General features: G+C 46.2%; 1 protein-coding gene across 1 annotated transcript; it reads left to right on the plus strand.

The window, feature by feature from the left end:
- The first annotated feature begins 1,416 nt into the window (after nucleotides 1-1,416).
- LOC144683565 (adenosine receptor A1-like) lies at nucleotides 1,417-25,113 on the plus strand. Its single transcript, XM_078546712.1, has 2 exons — nucleotides 1,417-2,356; nucleotides 22,873-25,113. The coding sequence occupies exons 1-2, from the start codon at nucleotides 2,007-2,009 to the stop codon at nucleotides 23,519-23,521; spliced, it is 999 nt and encodes a 332-aa protein (XP_078402838.1). The 5' UTR covers nucleotides 1,417-2,006; the 3' UTR covers nucleotides 23,522-25,113.
- Nucleotides 25,114-25,788: the final 675 nt, after the last annotated feature.

A 25,788-nucleotide genomic window follows, 5' to 3' on the forward strand; every position in this document is an offset into this window, starting at 1 on the left:
TCTTTCATGGATTGTAAGCATCGCTGGCAAGGCCAGCATTTGTTGCCCATCTCTAATTGCCCTTGAACTGAGCACTTGCTCGGTCATTTCAGAGGGAGTTAAGAGCTGTAGGTATGCAGTCACATGTAGGCCAGACTGGGTAAAATGGCAGATTTCCTTCCCTAAAAGACATGAGTGAACCAGATGGGCTTTTACAACAATCAACGATAGTTTCATGGTCACCATTACTAAGCCTAATGTTCAATTCCAGACTTTATTAATTGAGTTCAAATTCCACCAGCTGTCATGGTGGATTTGAACCTGTATCCCCAGGGCATTAGCCAGTGTCCAGGGATTACTAGTTGAGTGAGGTTACCACTATGCCGCCATCTCCCCCAGGTGCATCATATTTGGTCTCCATTTCACGTCTACGCATTCATATTTCAATGTATTTCCTTTCAGAGAAGATTATTTTTTGAGTTCAAGGTCTTATCAGAAGATCTGTGTATTAAACGACAGGGCTCAACATTTCCTTCAAACCACTGACTTTCTTAGCATCATAGAATATGAGACATTCGACCAATGGAGTCTGTGCTGGCTGCTTCCAAGAGCAATCCAGTTAGCCACTTTCTTTCCTAACAAAAATCACTAACATTATCACCTGGAACATGGCATCACCTTTTAAGACAGGGTTTAAAATAACTATCCAGATGGACTTGATGCCTTGAACAGGGTTTTCAAAAGAGTGACAAGGTGGGGGGGGGGGGGATTTGAAGGCTCTGCCTCGAGAGATTCAAAACAGCACAAAATGTGTTCGTTCCTAGCCCCACACAAAGAACCCTCTTGGTTTCATTAATACGTAAGCACTTTTCTGAGAAAGATACTGTCATTTCTACACACATTTCTACACTTAGCGTAATGCCAGAGCCGATTAAACGACCACTTTCTTCGAATTAGCCCCGTTTTCAATTCATGGCGCTGAACGATGCCAAAAATTAAAATTCGAAGAGTTGTGTTGTGAAAACAGTAACAGGAACCAAATTAATGAAACAAATAACAACAATTTTACAAATAGTTTGGTTTCAGTTCTCGTTCTTGGAGTAAATTTAGAATCCTCCAGTGTTCATTTCAACCCTCTCGTATCCTTCCAGTCATATTTAATAGACTCCTCTAATAAGGCTCGATAACGCTGTGCACCATGCACACTGTGGGGCTGAATTCGGTTTGCTGACAGACGCTTTATTTCTCCCTACGCTTCTTTGTGCAGCTGAAGAAGTTAAACCTCTTGCAGCTGTGGAACTTTAACCGATTGTACAACTTCGAAACGCAAACACAGACACACACAGACACACTCTCCCGCGGCGCCCACGTCCCTCCCATTGCGCCGGCGGCTCAGTGACTCGTCTCAGACAAGTGGAACCGATGGAGGAGCACGTTGCCAAAGTGTGAGATTTACAGAGAGAAGCAGCTGCAAAGATTCAACTGGATGGGAACGGAGGACCTTCTGAAGATGGTTTCTTGACTTTGAATTTGGGGGATGGCTTCACTGTGCAATGAATCTGAGGGTTGAAAAAGAGAGAGAGAGAGAGAAAGAAATAAGGAGCCTGTCAAGGAACTCAGATAACATCTCAAGGAAGAGTCGGAGTTTTGCTTGTACACTCGGGGAGAGCTTGGATGGTCGGTGACTGGAAGACACACACACAATAAAGATCCAGGCTTCACAGCGAGGAGTGGGAACCTGCCGGGAATTACTGGCTCACTGTTGGGAACAGGAGTTGGGGAGGATTGGAATGCCAGCGATAAAGATGATGGGAATCGAGCTGGGAAAGGACGAGTCCTGGAGATCGCAATGAACAGAGCGCTCTGAGCAAGCAGATCTTTAACATTAGATCTTTAAGTCTCAATGCTACAAGAGTTTCTGAGTCACAACATAGTTTTTCTCCCAGAAGATCCAAGTGTTTTTTTTGTGTTATTTCTGGGAAGAAGTAGGAGACCGGGGTGGGTGGGAGATAGAAGCCTCTGGCAGCATGTCCGATCCGGCTGACTCCAGGGATCTGATGCATGATGTCTACATCGGGGTTGAGGTGCTGATCGCGGTGGCCTCAGTCCTGGGCAATGTGCTGGTCTGCTGGGCAGTCAAGATCAACCGGGCTCTTAGAGACACCACCTTCTGCTTCGTCGTCTCCCTGGCCCTGGCTGACATCGCCGTGGGGGCTTTGGCGATCCCGATGGCCATCACCGTCAGCCTGGGTTTAATGACCCATTTCTACAGCTGTCTCTCTATAATCTGCATCCTGATAACGTTGACGCAGAACTCCATTCTCTGTCTTCTGGCTATTGCTGTCGACCGTTACCTTCGAGCCAGGATCCCGACCAGGTAAAGATTTCATTCTCCCAGCTGCTCTGAAAAATGTGAGCATTTTCTTGTAACATGTTGACATAGTAAATCAGCCGCAACTCAGTTCTAACTGGAACATATAATTTATTACTAAGATTAAAGCAAAATACTGCGGTTGCTGGAAACCTGAAACAAAAGCAGAAAAAGACAGGATGATGTGTGGCTTGGAGGGGAACTTGCAGGTGGTGGTGTTCCCATGTATCTGCTGCCCGTGTCCTTTCAGGTGGTAGAGCTTGCAGGAATGGAAGTTGCTGTGGAAGGAGCCTTGGTGAGTTGCTGCAGTGCACCTTGTAGATGCTACACACTGCTACTACTGTGGAGGGAGTGAATGTTTAAGGTTGTGGATGGGATACCTATCAAATGGGTTGTTTTACCCTGGATGGTGTCGTACTCCTTGAATATTGTTGGAGCTGCACTCATCCAGGCAAGTGGGGAGTATTCCATCACACTCGTGACTTGTGCCTGGACAGGCTTTGGGCTGTCAGGAGGTGAGTTACTCAGCGCAGAATCGCAGCCTCTGACCTGCTCTTGTAGCCACAGTATTTATATGACTGGTCCAGTTCAGTTTCTGGCCAATGATAACCCCCAGGATGTTGTTAGCGAAAGATTCAGTTGTCGTAATGTCATTGAATGTCAAGGGAAGGTAGTTAGATTCTATTTTGTTGGAGATGGTCATTGCCTGGCACTTGTGTGGCGCGAATGTTACTTGCCACTTATCAGCTCAAGCCTGAATGTTGTCCAGGTCTTGCGGCATATGGACACAGACTGCTTCAGTATATGAGGAGTTACGAATGGTGCTGAACATTGTGCAATCATCAGCGAGCATCCCCACTTCTGACCTTATGATGGAGGGAAGATCATTGATGAAGCAGCTGAAGATGGCTTGGCCTAGGATGCTACCCTAAGGAACCCCTGCATTGATGTCCTGGAGCTGAGGTGACTGACCACCAACAACCACAACCATCTTCCTTTGTGCTAGGTATAACTCCAACCAGTGGAGAGTTTTCCCAATGATTCCTACTGACTCCAGTTTTGCTGGGGCTTCTTGATGCTGCACTCAGTAAAATGCTGCTTTGATGTCAAGGGCAGTCACTCTCACCTCACCTCGGGAGTTCAGCTCTTTTGTCCTTGTTTAGACCAAGGCTGCAATGAGATCAGGAGCTGAGTGGCCCTGGCGGAACCCAAACTGAGCATCAGTGAGCAGGCTATTGCTGAGTAAATGCCATTTGATAGCACTGTTGATTACCCCTTCCATCACTTTGCTGATGTATGAGAGTACACTGATGGGGCAGTAATTGGCCAGGTTGGATTTCTCCCTTTTGTGGACAGGACATAGCAGGGCAATTTTCAACATTGCCAGGTAGATACCAGTGTTGTAGCTGTACTGGAACAGCTTGGCTAGGGGTGCGGCAAGTTCTGGAGCACAAGTCTGCGATACTATTGCTGGAACATTGTCAGGGCCCATAGCCTTTGCAGTAAACAGTGCCCTCAGCCATTTCTTGGTATCACGTGAAAAGAATCGAATTGACTAAAGACTGGCATCTGTGGTGCTGGGGACCTCCGGAGGAGGCCGAGATGGATAATCCACTCGGCACGTCTAGATAAAGATTGTTGCAAATGTTTCAACCTTATCTTTTGCACTGATGTGCCAGGCTCCTACATCATTGAGGATGGGGAATTTGTGCAGCCTCCTTCTCCAGTGAGTTGTTAATTGTCCACCACCATTCATGACTGGATGTGGCAGGACTGTAGAGCATAACTCTGTCTATCAATTGCTGCTTCTGCTGATTGGCACTCAAGCAGTCCTGTATTATAGCTTCACCAGGTTGACATGTCATTTTTAGATATGCCTGCTGCTGCTCTTGGCATGCTCTCTTGCACTCTTCATTGAACCAGGGTTGGTCCCCTGGCTTGGTAGTAATGGTAGAGTGGGGGTTATGTCAGGTCATGAGATTACAGATTATGGTTGAATAAAACTGATGCTGCTGATGGCCCACAGTGCCTCATGAATGCACAGTTTTGAGTTGCTCAATCTGTTTGAAATCTATCCCATTTAGCATGGAGTTAGTGCTACACAACATGATGGAGGTAACCTCAATGTGAAGACAGGACTTCATCTCTACAAGGTCCTTGCAGTAGTCACTCAGGCCAGTATTGTTTTACTGGGCAGATCTTTTTTTTCATTCATTCATGACATTTTTTTTTTTTGTAAAAATATACTTTATTCATAAAAAATCTTCAATCACATTCAAAACCATTTCAAAAACAACATTACAAGGGTACAATCCAGGTTAAACTTTTACAAAATGTATCACCAGGTGCATCAGTACAAACAATATTACAATCATTTACAGCCTTTCATTTTGATCTGTACAGCCCGAGGGGCTCTAAACAGTTCCCAGTCTCTCGGTGCGCTGTGGTAGAAAGGTCTTAGACAGGGACCCTTCCCCATTGCGCCTTTGCGGCAGCTGCCCCAAGCTTTAGTGCGTCCCTCAGCACGTAGTCCTGGACTTTGGATTGTGCCAGTCCGCAACAATCGGTCGGGGACAACTCTTTGTGCTGGAAGACCAACAAGTTTCGGGCAGACCAAAGCGCGTCTTTCACCGAGTTGATGATCCTCCAGCTGCAGTCGATGTTTGTCTCGGTGTGTGTCCCTGGGAACAGCCCGTAGAGCACAGAGTCCTGTGTCACAGAACTGCTCGGGATGAACCTCGACAGCAACCACTGCATCTCTCTCCAGACTTTCTTTGCAAAGGCACAATCCACAAGGAGGTGAACAACGGTCTCTTCCCCACCACAGCCACCTCGAGGGCAACGTGCAGAGGGGGTGAGACTCCTGGCGTGTAGGAAGGATCTGACGGGGAGGGCCTTTCTCACCACCAGCCAAGCTACGTCTTGGTGCTTGTTGGAAAGTTCTGGCGATGAGGCATTCTGCCAAATGACTTTGACAGTCTGCTCGGGGAACCATCCCACAGGGTCCACCCTCTCCTTTTCCCTCAGGGCCTCTAGGACGTTACGTGCTGACCACTGCCTGATGGACTTGTGGTCAAAGGTGTTTTTCTGCATAAATTTTTCCACCAAGGACAGGTGGTACGGCACGGTCCAACTGCTTGGAGCGTTCCGCGGCAGCGTGGCCAGGCCCATCCTTCGCAACACCGGGGACAGGTAGAACCTCAGCACGTAGTGACACTTGGTGTTTGCGTACTGAGGGTCTACGCACCGCTTGATGCAGCCACACACAAAGGTGGCCATCAGTATGAGGGCGATGTTGGGCACGTTTTTTCCCCCTTTATCTAGAGGCTTGTACATCGCGTCCCTGCAGACACGATCCATTTTCGACCTCCAGATAAAGCGGAAGATGGCTCGAGTGATCGCCATCGCGCAGGAGTGTGGAATGGGCCAGACCTGCGCCACGTACAGCAACAGCGAGAGTACCTCACACCTGATGACCAGGTTCTTACCCGCAATGGAGAGGGAGCGTCGCTCCCACATGCCCAGTTTCCTTTTCACCATAGCCACTCGCTCCTTCCAGTTTCTAACGCATGCCCCGGTCCCTCCGAACCATATCCCCAGCACCTTCAGGCCGTCAGCCCTGACAGTGAAGGGGACAAAGGATCGGTCAGCCCAGTTCCCAAAGAACATGGCCTCGCTCTTCCCACGATTTACCTTGGCTCCCGAGGCCAGTTCGAACTGGTCGCAGACGTGCATCAGTCTGCGCACCGACAGCGGATCCGAGCAGAAAACGGCGACGTCGTCCATGTACAGGGAGGCTTTTACCTGAGTGCCTCCACTGCCTGGGATCGTCACTCCTCTTATGCCCGGATCCTTCCTGATGGACTCGGCAAAGGGTTCTATGCAGCACACGAAAAGGACAGGCGAGAGAGGACAGCCCTGCCTGACTCCAGATTTAATCGGAAAGCTATCTGTTTCCCACCCATTGATTGAGACTGCGCTACTGATGTTAGTGTAGAGCAGTTGGATCCAATTTCGAATTCCCTCCCCAAAGCCCATTTTGGAGAGCACATCCCCCATGTAGGTGTGCGATATTCTGTCAAAGGCCTTCTCCTGATCCAAGCTGATGAGGCAGGTATCCACACCCCTGTCCTGTACATAGGCAATCGTATCCCTGAGCAGCGCCAGGCTGTCAGAGATCTTCCTGCCTGGCACAGAGCAGGTCTGGTCAGGGTGAATCACCAATTCCAGAGCGGATTTGACCCGGTTGGCGATGACCTTGGACAGAATCTTATAGTCCACATTCAACAGTGAAATGGGTCGCCAATTTCTAATTTCCTCCCTTTCCCCCTTGTGCTTGTAGATGAGGGTGATGATGCCTTTCCTCATGGATTCTGACATGCTGCCGGCCAGGAGCATACTCTCGTACACTTCTAGCAGGTCTGGGCCGATCAAGTCCCACAGAGCCGAATACAACTCCGCCGGCAGGCCGTCGCTTCCGGGGGTTTTACTCTTCTCGAAGGACTCGAGGGCCTTAGTCAGTTCGTCAGGAGTTAGCGGTTTGTCTAGGCTCTCCCGCGTACTGTGGTCTAAGACCTCCGTGATAGAGGACAGGAAGGACTGGGAGGCCGTGCTGTCCGTGGGCTTCACGTCATACAGTCCGGCATAAAAGGATTTGCTGATCCTCAGAATGTCGGACCGTGATGACTTTACTGAGCCGTCTTCTTCCTTCAGGCTGCTGATCACAGAGCGCTCTCTGTGTACCTTTTGGAAGAAGAAACGTGAGCACGTCTCATCCTGCTCCACGGAGCGGACTCTGGAACGGAAGATGATCTTGGAGGCCTCCGAGGCAAAGTGCGAGGCTTGCTGGCCCTTCACCTCTTGGAGCTCCTCCTTGACATCGACCCCCATCGACTGCAGCCGGAGCAGATTCTGCATCTTTTCCTGGAGTCGGGACATTTCCCTCTGTTCCTTTCTAGCTTTCTGGGTGCCTTTGCGGATGAAAAACCTCTTGATGCTTCCCTTGATCACTTCCCACCAGTGTGTCAGGGACTCAAAGAGGGGTTTCACGGTTCTCCAACCTTTGTAATCCCTCTTGAGCTCCTCAATGTTCTCTGGGGTCAGCAGTTGCACATTTAGCTTCCATGCCCCCCTGCCCACCCTCAGGTCCGTCTCCAAGTGGCAGTCCGCCAGTAGGAGGCAATGGTCAGAGAAGAACACCGGCTTGACCTCGGTGGATCTGACTGTGAATGCACGGGACACAAACAGGAAGTCTATCCTGGAACGAATGGACCCGTCTGGCCGCGACCAGGTGTATCTACGCTGCGCTCCGTCTGCAGGGTTGCTGAAGACGTCGTGCAGCTTGGCATCCTTAACTGTTTCCATCAGGGATCTGGACGTAGCGTCCAATCTTCTTCCGGCCCTGCCGGATCGTCCAGCCGCATCGATGATGCAGTTGAAGTCCCCGCCCAGAATGACCGGCCTGGAGGTCGCCAGCAGCAGTGGGAGCTGCTGAAAAACCTCCAGCCGCTCAGCCCCTTGTGCCGGGCCATACACGTTAATTAACCGGAGTGGAGCGTTCTTGTACATTACGTCTGCTACGAGGAGTCGCCCGCCCACCACCTCCTTGACCTCGGAGACGGTGAAGTTGCCTCCCCGCAGCAGAATACCCAGGCCGGAGGAACGAGAGTCGTTTCCGCCCGACCAGATCGATGGCCCGTGGGACCACCATCGTGACCATTGCCTGTAGGAGCTGAGGTGCGGTATCGCACACTCCTGCAGAAACAACAGGTCAGCTTTGACCTTGGCTAGGTAGTCCAAGGTCGCAACACATCGCGTAGTTGATTTAATGCTACGCACATTTATGGATACAATCTTTAAACCCATTTTAAAGCATTTATTCTCCTACCAAACCCACTGTCTCTGAGAGTCCCAGACCTTTAGTCTGCTCCTTCATACCCGTAGTGAGCTCAAATTCCTTCACTTTGGATGGGCTGAGGTAGATCTCCTTGGCCATGTTCTGCTCCGGTGGCATCTGGAGGTTCACGTAGAGAGCGGGTTTTGAGATGACCTTTGCTGGAGAAGCTTCTCCAAAACTCACCCCCTCTGGGGGGTTGCTGTTCCCGGCTTCCTGGAGCTGGGGTGCGATGATTGCCTCACTGCTCCCAGATTCCAGGGGCTGTGGTGCACTGGCCTCCTCAGGTTGCAGGCAAAGTTGGGGTGCGCTGGTCTCCTTGTTGTCTCCAATTTTCTGGAGCTCGGGTGTCTCATTCTCCAACGCCCTGGAGCTTTGCCGCCTCTTCTGTCGGTGCCGCTCTGGCACTTCATCATCCGAAGAGCTGCTGCCCTTGTCATCCGTGTCGGATGGGAGACGCCTCTTGCCGCTTCTCTGGGAAACGCCTTTGCTTCTTCTTCGCTCCCTCTTACTTTTCTTGTTCTTCACCGTCCGCCACTCCCCCTGCTGCTTTTCCACTGCTGCCTCCTCCTCCATTGATTCGCTGTCCTGAGGACTGGGAGGTTCAGGGGGTAGTGCTGTTGATTGGCTCTCTGTTGCCTCAATCTCTTTCTCCACCTTGTCTCTCTCTGTGTCCTCCTTTGTCCCGTTGAGCTCCCTGGGGGCCTTGGTGGTTGGAGTGACACGGAACCTTTCTTCTGCTTCCCCCTGGTCGGCTTTGGCTGCCTGTGCGTAAGTACGGCAGCGTTTGGGGCAGGTCCTGTAGAGGTGACTTGCCTCGCCACACAGGTTGCAGCACTTGGCCTGTTTGCAGTCTTTTGTCTGGTGCCCTTCCTGTTTGCAGATCTTGCAGAGGGAGGCGCTGCAGTTGGCCGCCACATGACCAGCCTTGCCGCATGAGCGACAATGCTTGGGTTGCCCAGCGTAGACCAGGTAGCCACGGTTTCCCCCGATAGCGAAACTGGAGGGGGGGTGGAAAATGGCTCCCTTACCATCGGTCTTTAGCGTGACCTTAAACAGGCGTTTGCCTGTCCAGATCCCCAAGTCGTCTCGAATCTCGGTGCCGCTCCCCACCTTATCGAAGTACCTGGTGAGGAAGGTGACCACGTCGGCGACAGGGACGAAGGGGTTGTACACATGCACCATCACCTCACGTTCCCGTTGCAACGGCAGAGAGAAGTGCGGCTCCGCCATCAGGATCTTCATCTCCGGCAGGTCTCTCTTCTCCTCGAACACCCTCAGGAGCCAGACGCAGTCTGCCACCCGCTTGAACGTGACGTCAAAATAACCGCCTTTGCGGGAGTCGTGCAGGGTGAAGATCTCCGTAGCTTGGAAGCCGCACGCCTTCAACAGGATCCTCCTGGTGAAGAAGCCCCGATCCATAGGTGATCCTCCTTCGCTGTGGTTCACCGTGACTCGGACGGTGATAGGTAACCCACGGTATAGATTTGGATTGCGATTGGTTATCGCCCTTCCATCCCGACCTTGCCATGGCAGGACCATGGTGTCGCCCCTGCAACACTTGATCTTAGCCAAAAGGCCGAGTGTTATTAAAACATTACAATGTGAGTATAGGACCTTTATAACTAGAGCTTAGTGTTTAATGTAATAAATGGTGAAATACTGGGTGCAGATGTGCTGTGTAACTCTGCATCTATCTTGCTGTTTGATACCATGTGGTATTTTCAGTCAGCCAATCAATGCATAAATAAATCAAACCCTCAAATACTTTGACAATAAAATAACTAAAGTATAAGCCCCCGAAGGGTCGTGACAGGGTGGATGTGGAGAGGATGTTTCCTCTTGAGGAAAAATCTAGAACTAGGGGCCACTGTTTAAAAATAAGGGGCTGCCCATTTAGAACAGAGATGATGTAAAATTGTTTCACTTAGAGGGTCGTGAGTCTTTGGAACTCTCTTCCTAAAAAGGTGGTGGAAGCAGAGTCTTCGAATATTTTTAAGGCAGAGGTGGATAGATTCTTGGTTAGCAAGGGGGTAATAGGTTATCGGGGGAAGGTGGGATGCAGATTTGAGGTTACTATCAGAACCGCCATGACCTTATTAAATGGCAGAGCAGGCTCGAGGGGCTGAACAGCCTACTTCTGCTCCTTGTTCATACGTAAACCAATTATCACAGAAAAGAAAATCTACCTATCCTCTTGTTGCACTGCTTTATAGTTAAAACCATCAGTTTAAAATTATTCCCTCAGTGACCTGACCAACACATCCTGTTCTAGTAAGGAACAGCTGAACCTGAAAATGACAGGGAAACACAAAGGGCATATGGCTCACTACCATGTTGCCATTTGTTGACCACACATAAGTTTCCCTTTAACAGTCTCCGCTCAACTCACTCAGTTTACTGAGGAGTTAATCGAACATGTGAAACCTCTGAGAATGTATGACAATTTCTCCTAACTCCTGAAATTAGTCAAGCAAAACTGTGAAGCATTAATCTCGCCTTACAACTCATGCTTACAACTCACACTTATAACTTACACTTACAACTCTTCACCTTCCCTCATAATTCATTCGACCTAAGAATAATACTTGAATATTGTTCAAACACAAAAATACAACATGTCTTTACATTTTACAAAGGGGTCTTTGTTAAGATCAATGTATCCATATCAGGTACTAAAATGACCTATGCCAGAACTATAATTTTACCATCCAATTTTCATCAATACTGTACAGTAATAATTTTTAAGTGTTGTAAAATTGTTACAGACAATGCAGACTTGTTATTAAAGAAAGTCAGTTTTAAAATTGAAATTTATTTCTTCATGAAATGGAGGGCCTCAAGTAAAATGGAGATTTACTTTTTTCACGAAAAAAAAGCCATCAAGTGCGGAGTATTTTATGAGGTTGTTTGGAACAGAGGGAGAGAAATAGGCCATTCAGCTCCTTGGGCTGTCCTATCATTCTATTAGGTCATGGATCATCTATAATTCAACTCTATTTCCTTCGTTGTAATCATCTTTTTAGTCTCAAAACTAGCTGTGTGATAATTTCATGACAAACCCATTTACGGCCTTTAATAATATTAGGTCACATTCTGCAGGTGCACAATAAATTTAAAATAATAGGGGACAATTTGATCCAAGGTACAGTTTATGTATTTAGGAAAATAAGAGCAAGAACAGGTCAAATAGCCACTTGTGCCTGTTCTATTATTTAACAAAAATCTATCAATCCCAGTTTTGAAATTTTCAATTGACCTCGCCTCACCAGCTTTTTGGGGGGAAAGTTCCAGATTTCTACTGCTCCTTGTATAAACAAGTGCTTCATGATATCACCCTTGAACAGTCTAGCTCTAATTATAAAGCTATGTCCCCTTGTTCTGCATTACCCCACCAGAGGAAACAGTTTTTCTCTATTTATGTTATCAAAGCTTTTAATCTTTTTAAATACCCAAATTAGGGTTGTTTTCTATGACCCAATCTGGTAGACTGTTCTACACAGTTTTCATTGAAGAAATAAGATGGGCACACCTTATGCATAAAATGCAATATTTTTCTGGATCTTCTAAGTATTGCTTGTCAGGTAAAGCACAGTATGAAACAGTGTCCCTTTAAGGCCACAGTGTTTAATTGCTGCTAAGCAAACACAATGAATTAGCCAGAGTTTAATTGCTGGTTAATGAGAAATTTGCAAACTGGAAGGCCCTTGTAACTTTCAAATTCATGTTAGTGACTGGCTCAATTCTTTCTGTGAGATGGATTTGCACCTGTATCAAAGTGTTGGTACTTTAAAGTGTGATGGATAAACATTAGATGCAAGGTACAATAGTCCAGATTTTGAGGTCAGTGGTGAAAGAATGGCTCCAGTCTTTTGTTACATTTACACTTATAGACTTTCAATGGACTTTTGTATTGGAACTTGGGGTGAAGATAAAACCATTTCGGCGCAGCACACACTATAGGGGTCCTGGGACCTGGCGTCAATAGAACAAACTACTGTGTATCTCCTTAACCAATCAGATTGAAGTACCCTGACTGAGGCACACAAGAGTTTGAAACAGGAAGAGTTAGTTAGAATAATTAATTCATGACAAATTATGTATAGAATGTGAACTAAAGCGAGGGAAAGAAAGATGGGATTAAGAGAGACTGATAAAAGAGACAAAGTTATATTTTTAACTTTTAAATTTTCCAACAATAATTAATATCTGAAGAAATGAGTCTGTATACTTATAAAATTTTCAGTGTTTGAGAGTTTTCTTTCGCAATAGTTAAGACTTGTGCTGTTGAAAATTTACTTACACTGAATTGGACTTTTTCTGGTGAGTTTAGTAGATATCTATCACAAAAGTACTTCAAATTCACTTCCTTCCATGCATTTCAATGCTAATTATCAAGGCCAGATTCTTTTCTAGCAAACTTCTGGAGAAGCAAGACAGCTCGGACAACAACCTCCTGATTTTCACCGTGCACACAGTTGCTATCCAGTTTCTACTTCAGCATTCATGGCCTCACCTTTAATTCAACCAGAAAATCTGGACCAAGATATTTACATAAACACATGCATACACACGTACCAACACCATGGACCTGAGCAATACCTGCCAGTATCTCTGGCCTGCACAGTGTAGAGGTGTTAAGTAGAGGTGTTGTTGGGTTGGTCATTGTTTTCCTTGTTGGAGGATAATGTGAATATGGATGGCTTTAAATAAACAAAAGGAAACAAATGGAATAAAGATTCCAATATGAAATGAAGTTTGGTGACATGCAAAATAAATTATATTTTTGTAGTGTTATCAAAATACATTATTTTTATCTGATTGGATTCAATTTGGCACAGTATCTGGTTTGAACAAAATATTAAACTGGCAATGATTAAGTGGATATTTAGGAAAGTAATACAATACAATCAATCACACAAGTAAGTTAACAGCCATTGGCTGAATCAAATATCCTCTCCTTCCTCTCTTAAAGGTCATGGCAAAAGTTGGAAATTGTTCCACTGTCACCAACAGCTCTAGTAGTAATTCTTCAGGGGCGAGCCCCATGAGTGTCTGCAGGACATTGAATCCACAGTCAAACCTGATGCTGTCTTCACTCAAACCCTACGAAGAAGTAGTTCCCAGCAGTAGTCACTGGACAGGGATTAGAATGGGATCTCTGTTTGAATTTCACCCCCCAGAAAGCCTTGACACTGAGGCCAATTGTAGTGCCCCTTGACTGAGATCAGTTAATTCTACATAAGCAAGGAATTGCCCTGCGACATTTCCTCATCAGTATGGTTCAGTACCATGTCGTGCATTTATCCACTGGGTCATTGAAGGAGATGAAGTAATTAGACAAAAGTCAATTGAGCTTTGTGTTTGTGAAGTGAGTGGAAATTCACTGGTGCGAATAAAGGCTGCAGCTTGTGGCTCAGTTCATAGCACCCTCACCTTTGAATCAGAGGGTTGTGGGTTCACATCCCACTCCCGGAAACCAAGAACTGTGATTGTACTCAAAAGAGTTGCAATCTGTGACTGTTGATAACTCGAAAGAGTTTCCTTTCGGTGCATCTTAAGTGAGTGGGCAACAAGGTGGCAGATGGAGTATAATGTGGTTAAGCATGAGGATAGTCACTTTGGCAATTAGAGAAAAACAAAATAATTTGAAAAAGGCATGAAGCTTTTAAATGTTCAGAGAGTTTTGTGTAAGTTGTACAGGGACACAAAGTTTAGCATGCTGGTGCAGCAAGCAATTAAAAGCCAAAAAGAAAATGTTTTCACCACATAAAACCAACCAATCATATTTCAGTTCATCAAAAACAGATTTAGCTCAAAAAGAGGAAATAAGATGGAATAATTCTAGGCACCTGTCCCCATTTCTATGTAGAACTCAAAACTGAAGCTGAAACGTGAGGCAATCAATTATTATAGTACATAGCTTAACTTTGAAAATGTAAACTACATAAGAAAACATCTTAATTAATCAGATTAATGTCTAAAGTTATCTCCTTCTCACCTGGTAGAAGAGCCAACATAATTTCCTGTTTGCAGCATAGGCAATATTCCTCACAATAGAATCAGAGAATCATAGAAAGATTTGCAGCACAGAAGGAAAGCATTTGGCTCATCATGTCTGTGCAGCTAATAATGTACCTTTCATTGCGATCTTAAAAGTGAGACAGAAATGGTAAACAGAACTAAACTACAAAACTTAGCTAACTTCTCTTTTTTTATTCATTCATGGGATGTGGGCAACACCAGTGAGGCAAGCATTTATTGGCCATCACTAATTGCCCTTGAGAAGGTGGTGATGAGCTGCCTTCTTGAACCACTGCAATCCATGTGGTATAGGTACACCCACAGTGCTGTTAGAAAGGGAGTTCCATGATTTTGACCCAACAGCAGTGAAGGAATGGCAATATATTTCCAATTCAGGATAGCGAGAGGCTTGGAGCAGAACTTCCAGGTGGTGGTGTGGCAATGCATCTGCTGTCCTTGTCCTTCTAGATGGTAACATTCATGGGTTTGGAAGGTTCTGTTTAAGGAGCCTTGGTCAGTTTCTGCAGTACATCTAGCAGATGGTACACGCTGCTGCTACTGTGAGTCTGCGGTGGAGGGAGTGAATGTTTGTGGATGGAATGCCAATCAAGCGGGCTGCTTTGTCCTGGACCATGTCAAGCTTCTTGAGTGTTGTTGGAGCTACACTCATCCAGGCAAGTGGGAAGTATTCCATCACACTCCTGACTTGTGCCCTGTAGATGGTGGACAGGCTTTGAGGAGTCAGGAGGTGAGTTACTCATCGTAGGATTCCTAGCTTCTGACCTGCTCTTATAGCCACTGTATTTATATGGCTAGTCCAATTCAGTTTCTGGTCAATGGTACCCCACCCAGGATGTTGATAGTGGAGGATTCAGCGATGGTAATGCCATTGAATGTCAAGCAGGATGGGTAGATTCTCGCTTGTTGGAGATGGCCATTGCCTGGCACTTATGTAGTGTGAATGTTACTTGCCACTTGTCAGCCCAAGCCTGGCTATTTTCCAGGTCTTATTACATTTGGACATGAACTGCTACAGTTTTTGAAGAATTGCAAATGGTGCTGAACATTGTGCAATCATCAGCGAACATCCCCACTTCTGACCTTATGATGGAAAGAAGGTCATTGATGAAGCAGCTGAAGATGTTCGGGCTGAGGACACTACCCTGAGGAATTCCTGCAATGATGTCCTGGAACTGAGATGATTGACCTCCAACAACCAACCATCTTCCTTTGTGCTAGATATGACTCCAACCAGCAGAGAGCTTTCCCTCCGATTCTAATTGCCTTCAGTTTTGCTAGGGCTCCTTGATGCCACACTCGGTCAAATGCTACCTTGATGTCAAGGACAATCACTCTCACCTCACCTCTGGAATTCAGCTCTTTTGTTCATGTTTGAACTAAGGCTGTAATGCGGTCAGGAACTGAGTGGCCCTGGTAGAACCCAAACTGGGCATCAGTGAACAGGTTATTGCTAAGCAATTGCCACTTGATAGCACTGTTGATGATCTCTTCTATCACTTTACTGATGATTGAGAATAGACTGATGGGGCGGTAATTAGCCAGGTTGGATTTGTCCTGCTTGAGTGTTTAGGACATACCTGGGCAATTTTTCACATAGCTGGGTAGATGCCAATATTGTAGCTATACCGGAAGAGCTTGGCTGTTCTGGAATGCAAGTCTTCAGTACTATTTCCAAGATATTGTCAAGGCCCATATGCTTTGCAGTATTCAGTGCCTTCAGCCATTTCCTGATATCACGTGGAGTGAATCGAATTGGCTGAAGACTGGCATCTGTGATGCTGGGTACCTCCCGATGAGGCCAAGATGGATCATCCACTCGGCATTTCTGGCTGAAGATTGTAGCAAATGCTTCAGCCTTATCTTTTGCACTGATGTACTGGGCTTCCCCATCATAGAGGATGGGGAAATTTGTGGAGCTTCCTCCTCCAGTCAGTTGTTTAATTGTCCACCACTATTCACGACTGAATAAAGCAGGACTTTAGAGCTTAGACCTGATTTGTTGGCTGTGGGGTCACTTAGCCCTGACTATCACTTGCTGCTTACGCCATTTGGCATGCAAGTAGTCCTGCGTTGTTGCTTTACCATGTTGACACTTCATTTTTACGCATGCCTGGTGCTGCTCCTGGCATGTCCTCCTGCACACTTCACTGAACCAGGTTGAACCCCTGGTTTGGTGGTAATGGTAGAATGGTGACATGCCGGGCCATGAGGTTACAGATTGTGGCTGAGTGTGATTCTGCTGCTGCTAATGGCCCACAGCGTCACATGGATGCCCAGTCTTGATTTGCTAGATCTGTTCAAAATCTATCCCATTTAGCATGGTGCTAGTGCCATACAATACGATGAAGGGTATCCTCAATGTGAAGACGGGACTTCATGTCCATAAGGACTGTGCGATGGCCATTCCTGCTGATGCTGTTTTGGAAAGTTGCATCTGCGGCAGGCAGATTGGTGAGGATGAGGTCAAGTATGTTTTTCCATCTTGTTAATTCCCTCGCCAGCTACCCCAGACCCAGTCTAGCAGCTATGTCTTTAAGACTCAGCCAGCATGATCAGTAGTGGTGCTACAGAGCCACTCTGGGTGATGGACATTGAAGTCCCCCACCCAGAGTACGTTCTGTGCCGTTGGCACCCTCAGTGCTTCCTCCAAGTGATGTTCAACATGGAGGAGCACTGATTCATCAGCTGAGGGGGGCCAGTACATGGTAATCAGCAGGAAGCTTCCTCTCCCACATTTGACCTGAGGTTCCGGAGTCGATATTATCAACTCCCTCCTGACTGTTTACCACTGTGCCATCACCTCTGCCGGGTCTGTCCTGTCAGTGGGACAGGACGTATCCAGGGATGGTGTTGGTGGTGTCTCGGAAATTGGGCAGAGATTTTCCCTCATTGCACTAAGTGCGGGAGTGGTGTAAAAAATGGCGGGTTTTCACGCCATATTATCCACTTCCCACCTCATTATTTATGCACGCATGGGAAATGCTAGATCTCAGATGGGCGGCCTCTGATTTGCCCACCATCAGCTTACCGGTTCCTCGCTCTGGGGGCCATATTTAAACGGCACCCATGCAGAGCTTTCTCAATCTCTCCAGCCCAGGACTGCTATAGAGACCACAAATGGCCCAAAAAGGGAAGAAGACAGCAGCCCCAAGTTCAAAGATGCCTCCATCGAACACCTGCTGAACGCTGCGGAGGCCCACCGCCATGTCCTGTACCACCATGATTGCCACAGGAGGTCCACCAACCTTATCACTCCAGCTTGGGAAGTGGTTACAGCGGTGGTCAGTGCTAACACTTCCAACAAGAGGTTTGCTACCCAGTGCAGAAAGAGGGTGAATTACCTCATCCATGATGCCAGGGTAAGTCAACCATCTCATCACTCTCAACTCACACGCTCACCAGCCCATTAAACAATCACATGGCTCTCGCTCACTGTCAGCTCAAGGGACATCACCACTCACTCTCACATATACCTTCACATCTCCATCTGGCCTCATCTCCTCTGAAGATCGTGCCCTCATCCCATCCATGGCTCCACTCACCAACCCCACATGCTAGGCATCTTTATCATCAGCCTTGGCATGTGTCTTGCTCATACTCTCTCCATCTGTCTTTATGCAGGACTAGCTCACATACAATAAAACAGGGTGGCGCTGGACTGGGGGTGAAGCGCCTGAACTCAAGGTCCTCACTCCCTTTGACAATCATGTGATTGAGTTGGCCGGAGAGGAGGTGGACCATGCCTGCAGCGATGGTGAGGTCAGCGGCAAATACCCATCCTGCACCAGCTCATTTCCCACTCAACGCTACTGTGAGTGTGCTGTTAATTCGGCTACCATACACTAATTATCTGTACTTTCTTTCATAGGCATCTCTGCCAAGCACCTAAGGCCCTCAAACAGCTAGGCCCTTAGCTCCAGCCCCAAGAACACCTCAGAAGAGGAACCTGAGGACCGCACTGTTGAAGCCCCATCACAGCGCGCACCCACACCCTTCATCGGTGCAGAGACACACATCTCGGTTCTTGAACAGACTCTGGGTCACAATCTGGTGAGCACAGCGTACAATCTGCTCCATGGTAGGTGGAGGCAGGGACATCCTTGATCCCCGGCACTTGGAGCACTGCTGGAGGCCAGGAATCTGCTGAGTCCGAGTCTAATGACGAGCCTTTGGACTTGGTCCTAAATCAGTTGCTGGAGCTGCAGCGACAATCACGGGAACATCACAAAGGGATATCAGCCGCATTCCTCAGATTGCAACGGGTGATGGAGGAGCCCATCCGCGTTCAGTCTGAGGTGATAGCGCCGGTATGCCAGCAAACTGAGGTCAACACTCACAGGATGGTGACTGCCATGGGGACCTTGGTGCAGGACATCACTCCTGCTGAGGTGACAAGGTGCCTCCACTTATTGGGGAGCTTAGCAGATGTACACTCTGAAAGTGGAAAACGCAGTTGGCTGACAGCCTGCACACGAGCTCTGAGTATGGGCTTATAGCATGAAAACCCTGCCGAGAGACAGAGAGCCCATGGATTTGCATGATGTATGACCCTTCTTCATGCGTGAACACATCTCTCCTTGTACACTGCACCTTTACCTTTCAAGGATGCAGACGAGATAGGGGAACACCTCTGCCTCAATCTTACACAACTAAGAATAAACATGGCATGACTCTGCGAAGCATGTGAGTGAGGTACCTTCCACAAGCACACTTAACATTAAGGTTGAGGCATTACTGATATCAAGAATGATCTGAAAAAGAGGTGCACACTGTGGTGTTATGCAAGCACACTACATAGACGAGAGGCCCATGATAGCGACATGTGTGATAAGTGAGGGGAGGGACAATGGGATCACACCTGATTGACAGCAATGCAGCTCATCATAAAAAGGAAGCAAACACAAGAGGGGATGTGAAATGGGTGCGATTCTATCTACATTTGTGTACATTATATACATGTTGTGAACACCCGTGCCACTGTTGTGCTCCTAGATCTTTGTATCTTTCCTAACCCTGCTGCTACGTATTTGTGCTTGCCTGACATCTGCTGTGGAGGCGGAGGCAGCCTGCTACACCTCTGAAGGGCCGAGACCTGGAGGGCTGTTTTTGAGGTCCTGCTGTATGGCAGTGGCACCCTCCTCGGTCTGTGGAGCTAGAAGTGATGGGGTCACAGAAAGAGGAGATTTGGATGGGCTGGACACTCCTAGAGTTACCTGGGTGGATGGCCTCGGGGTGTCCAGCTGCTGGTCCTCCTCTCTATGGGTGCCCGTGGGCCCTTGGCTGACTCCTTGAGGAGAAGGGGCAGCTGGCGTTAGCTCAAGGTACTCACATCCCTCTTGTATTGACACTGATGGATGTCTCCTAGCTCTTGTAGGGTGCCATTGTAACTGGGATCCTGGAGAGGCAGCACCTTCTGACATCTGATGCTGGGACACCCTTCTCCAGTTAGCACCTCATCTCAGCTAGGACACGTGTTCCGGAGGCTTCATCATCCTTCAAGGGATCAGAACAATGTGAGCCTGATGTGCAACTATTCACTCTCACATTGAAATGCACGGGTGAAATGAGAGGAATAGCAACGTTAATGTTCATGCTGGCCCGTGATGGAGGGTTCCTGTCCAAGAGGGTACTCACCGCAACTCGTCATCTTTCTCGTGGAATCTGCTGGCAGTGAGGGCCTCAGGTACACACTTGATTCACCTGGCCCTGGCTATGGCCTCTTTCCCTGCAGCCTCGTCTTCCTCGACCTCATCACCCTCATCCCCTTCGAGGTCCTCCTCATCGGAGCAGACGTGCAGCTCTTCCGTCTCGTCATCTGTCAAGTCTTTCCCCCTTTGCAGCACTAGTTGTGCAGTACACAGAAAGCCACGATGATCCGTGAGACCCTCTGGGGACAGTACTGGAGTGCTCCGCCAGATCTGTCCAGGGATCAGAATAGCATCTTCAAGTGCCCTATGGCGTGCTCCACCAATGCTCGGCTAGCACCATGAGCCTCATTGTACCTTCTCTCTTCAAAGTCTGAAGCTGCCACACGGGTGTCAACAGCTACTCCCTTTGTGGTTTCATGCCGACGTAAAGCCGATTTTTGGCCCTCCCCTCATGATATTTTATGCTTCCACCCGCCACGAACGGGTGTGGAAAATCCCAGCCCGTATCTGTGAGGTATGATTCCGTGAGTATGACTATGGGCAGAATTGTTCCAGTTTTGCACGAAGTGCATAGCGGGCAGGGGAAAGAACGCTTTGCCCGCTGGTTGCAATGGCGGCTTTTCACGACGTATTGTCCTAATCTCGCCTCGTTAATTATTCATTCCCAGAAAACACGCTGTTTCGATGACAGGCGTGCTCTCATTCACTTGCCATGCCATCGCCTCACCACTTCCTCACCCCCGGGTGCCATATTTAAACCACAGCTGCATGCACACCTCTCAGTGATTCCAGCCCAGGGCTGCTGCAAAGAAGACATGGCCCTGAAAGGCAAGAAGACCACAGCCCCCTGCTTAAGTGACGCATCCTATGAGTGCCTACAGGACACAGTGGAGGCCCGCCGTAATGTCCTCTAGCCCCCAACTCCCCGCACATGCTTGTGCACTACCATCGCCTCCACCATAGGGCAGCCCTCGCCTCCCCGCCCCACCACCCCAACTTACCTCAACCGCAGTGCAGCCCTTGCCCTGGCACCGCACTGTCAGCCAGCCGGGAAAAAGCGACTTGCCTGTGCCCTCGCCTGAATGCGCAGTGCCTCGGCCTTGACGTCCAACAGGCGACCTTCATGAGCGCTGCACCACATTACTGCGCACTCACCTCTGAGTCCCCCTTGAATTGCAGTTCACCAGGTGTACGCTTTATATATATAAAAACAAAAAGCTAAAAGCTACTGCGGATGCTGGAAATCCAAAACAAAAACAGAATTACCTGGAAAAACTCAGCAGGTCTGGCAGCATCGGTGGAGAAGAAAAGAGTTGACGTTTCGAGTCCTCATGACCCTTCGGCCTTATATATACTGCTGTGAAACACGTCTCGGATGATCCAGCATGGGGGGATGATTCCGGCAAGCAGGGCTTATAATGATATGTAGATGTGTTAAAATGAGGTTCCCGACGCCCAACGGTGGGAAATGCAGCCCCCCATTGACGGGCAGAGTGGACGATTGCAAACTGGTTTCATGATGTTGTGAAACCCATTTTTGGCCTTCCTGTCATATCGCCTGCTCATGCACACCATGACGCTTGATGCCACTGGGCCCGGAAAATTCCGCCCTATGCCAGACTGTTGCTTGACTAGTCTGGGTACAGCTCTCCAAATTTTGGCACAAGCCTCAGATGTCAGTAAGGACGACTTTGCAGGGTTTGCTGAATTTGCCATTGTCATTTCCGGTGCCTAGGTCGATGCCAGGTGGCCCAGCCAGTTTCATTCCTTATTGACTTTGTCACAGTTTGAAACAACTGAGTGGCTTGCTAAGCCATTTCAGAGGGCCACATTGCTGAGGATAAGAACAGAAGATTTTCTTCCATAAAGGACATTAGTGAACCAGATGGGTTTTTATGACAATCAACAATGGTTTCATAATCATCATTAGACTTTTAATTCCAGATTTTTATTGATGAATTCAAATTCCACCATCTACCAAGTTGGGATTCAAACCCGGAGCGTTACCCTGGGTCTCTGGATTACTAGTCCAGTGTCAATACCACTTTGCCACTATCTCCCCCTTGTAACGTAAACTCACTCAACTACATTAAGTGGCTGCAGAATAATCTGAAAACTGCTGGTTGGCTTGCTGAGAAATTATTTGACTGGAACAGGGATCTATTCAGTTTGCAATGTAGAAACAAGAATGAACCAATCCATGCCCCCACCCCTCCCTATCACTGTATCCATTTCCATCCCCGTAACATATGTTATCATCATTGTTGCTCTTAGATGGAGTTGTTCATGATCTTGACTTATAGATACTGCTGCAGGCAAAGCTGTTGGTAACTTTGACCATTTATTGAAGATTAGACTAACTATGTACAATGCAGACTTAGCACGAGGCTCTACATAGAACTCTATCTTTCCATGCTCTGTTGTCATGTTATCTTACATCTCTGATGGTGTAAACTATATATTTATATATTTAACATTAGTCCTTTGTACTGCACAACACCACTACCAACGCCCCCCTCCCCCCCCCGACCCCCCTCACCAAATGTCCATTCCCCTTTGATCTCTTGCGCATCCCTCCCCTCCCTTGACACTCTATCATCACCTCCCCTCCCTTGACACTCTATCATCACCTGCCTGGTCCCCACATCCTAAAATTCTCTCTGACTACCCAGATTTCTTCTACTCCTTTGAGATCTTCCTTAAAATCTATCCCTTTTATAAAGCACTTGGTCATCCATCCTAATACATCTTCTTTTGTTCAATATCCATTTTTTGAGTATGGCTCCAATAAAGCATTCTGGGATATTTTCTACGTAAAAAGGTGCTAAGTAACTACAATAGCTACTATTTGTAACTCCGTGAAATGTCATATTAGTCACTGTCTCAGCCTTGTTTCTGTATTGAAAAAACAAAATAATGTTCATGTTGTTCAACAGGTATAGGATTATTGTTACACAAAAGAGAGCTTGGATTGCTGTTGGAATTTGCTGGCTTGTATCTATTTTGACTGGGCTAACTCCAATGTTTGGCTGGCACAACAGAAGCAATGCTGAGACGCAAATCAAGGAGATGAATTCCAGCTACAAACACATCAAATGCAATTTTACAAAGGTGATCAGAATGGACTACATGGTGTATTTTAATTTCTTTGGGTTTGTGCTCTTGCCTCTGGTCATCATGTTTGGCCTGTACACTGAAATATTTTGTATAATTAGGAAGCAACTGAACAAGGTAATCAATGCTACGGACTCGAGAAGATATTTTGGGAAGGAGCTCAAACTCGCAAAATCCCTAGTTTTGGTTTTATTCCTGTTTTCTGCCTGCTGGATGCCTTTGCATATTATGAATGTTATTTTTTATTTTTGCCCCCATAAGGTCCCAAAAACTGCTTTGCTCATTGGAATACTTTTGTCCCATGCAAATTCAGCTGTGAATCCAGTGATATATGCTTTCAGGATAAAGAAATTTAGGACATCATTTCTTCAGATTTGTAATAAATGTGTTTTATGTAAAAAATATAATTCAAATATATATAGTTTTGAAGGCCAAATAGTAACTGAAAACAATTTTAATAGCAGTGTTTGATTATAATTCTGAGGACAAAACTTGCATTTTTGAATGTAATGCAAGAAAAGTTGCAATATTGTTCTATCATTAAGCCCTATCCTAACCACACTAGATATTACACTGCAAGATGTAAGAAAAATTGGGAACTTTTGTATGGTGAATTATAGCAATTTTCTGTATGTGCATATTGAAGAAGGGATTTCATCACAAAGTACCTTGGACAACAATGTACAGAATATATTTTTTGCTGTATCATTGATTATGAGAACATACATATTTTATTTATTGACTAATGGGTTCACATTTCAGCTCTTAATGACTATTCTCTGGAGAGTGCGATCATTTTAAACTTATTGAAACCTTTTTTTGAAAAATGTACAATTGAAGTTGGACTGTGATGGTTCTTCTAATTGTCTAATGATGTAAGTTGTTTAGATATGTAGCAAAAAGAAAATCATTGGCAGCTTCTCTAAGGAAAATGAGAAACATCTGATTGGAATCTTTATTCACATTCACATTCATTGCCTTAGCTTCACCTTTCTGTCTCAATACCTTTCGACAAGAACTATAATGGGACATAAATTTCTCCATAACTGTGGTCACTGATAGCCTGTGATGTAGCTAATATGAGATACACCTCCATTATGGTAGGCGTGGTTCACTTAGCTTCTTCCATATTCTGAAGTAGTCACACATTTCGCTCGACCAAAGGGCCCTTAAATGTGCCCATTGAAACTTGTTCCTCATGTACTTGAAGATCAGGGTTTTATTGAGACCATACTATGATCAATTTATAAGTGTGACAAGTGCCTATAACCTCTATTCATAAAGATGTTCAAATTGTACTCAACTCGCTTTCTAGAGCAGAGTTTCTAAATCATCTCTGTGATCAGTATGAGAAATACATTGAACAAGTGAAGAGGGCACTCAGTAGAGAGGTTAACATTATTACATTTATGCCACTCTTGAGGCTTTTTGTCGATGCTCTGTAACTGCAAAGTTGAAAAAAGAAGTCTTTTTATTAAGAGCTTCCATCTCACTGAGAAGGCTTCAGGCCAATCCACATCTAACAACCTGCTCTGAAAATTTTGCTCAGATTTTGACAGCTGTGACAACTCCGCCACAGCAGCTAAGACAATCCACAGCATTCTAAAACAATCGATAGCATTCTAAATCAAGCAACCCATAATATTCTAAAAGAGAAAGACAATTTTCCCTATCTCCCAATGTTAATGGATGGATCCTTTAAAAAATTCCAGGATCCAGGTCAACAAACACGTCACCAAAAGCTAATTAATTCATTCCTGGGCGATAGCCTATCGGTGTACCAAGTTTTGTTGAAACACACTCGTTAGTTTTTGAGAGATTTGCTTACAGACAAACAGACTAATGGGCAAAAACATTACTTCTATCCATTTTTAGTGATGGAGGTAATTAAGGTACAGCTTTCATTTTTAACCAGCTTCATATTGAAATATGTTAATTGTTCAATTTAATGCTCTTTATTTCTAAAGCATATTCTTTAAGATTGTTTATTTTTATTGCTCTATGTACTTTCTGACATTAAGCCACCTGAAATCAGAATAAATAAACAGATCAATAACCTGCTCCATATGAATTTGTGCAACTGATTCAACCTTGGCAAAAATCTTGTTTCCTAAACTGATGTCTGCAGCTTATTCAAGCAACTTACATAATGATTCATTACTTATTCATGTGTTGGCTAGTTTGTTACTTTTGTTTGTCATTTATCATTGTGAAAACTGTCTAATCTTGAAATTTTCGCTAAGTCTGGATTTTATTGACATCCAGTTTAAATGTGAAGCTGAACTTCTAATACTCAATGATAAAAACAAAAAGCTAAAAGCCACTGCGGATGCTGGAAATCCAAAACAAAAACAGAATTACCTGGAAAAACTCAGCAAGTCTGGCAGCATCGGCGGAGAAGAAATCAGTTAACGTTTCGAGCCTTCATGGCCCTTCGGCAGAACTGGAGCATAGTTAGAAGAAAGGAGAAATATAAATTGGTTTAAGGTGGGGGGTGGGGGGGTGGTGGAAGAGACACATTGAGGGTGTGGTGTGATGATTGTGGAGATGAGCAGATAATCAAAAGATGTCACAGACAAAAGGGTCAAAGAGGTGTTGAAGGTGGTGGTCTTTGTCTGAGAAAAGTGCTAATTAAGAATGGAAGACAGGATATTCAAAGTACAGCTCTAGTGGGGGTGGGGTGGAAAGACTAGAGGTTTTAGTTTTAGATTTAAAAATAATGGAAATAGGTAGGGAAA

This window comes from Cetorhinus maximus, chromosome 8, assembly GCF_964194155.1.
Source record: "Cetorhinus maximus chromosome 8, sCetMax3.hap1.1, whole genome shotgun sequence".
NCBI classification, from domain to species: domain Eukaryota; kingdom Metazoa; phylum Chordata; class Chondrichthyes; order Lamniformes; family Cetorhinidae; genus Cetorhinus; species Cetorhinus maximus.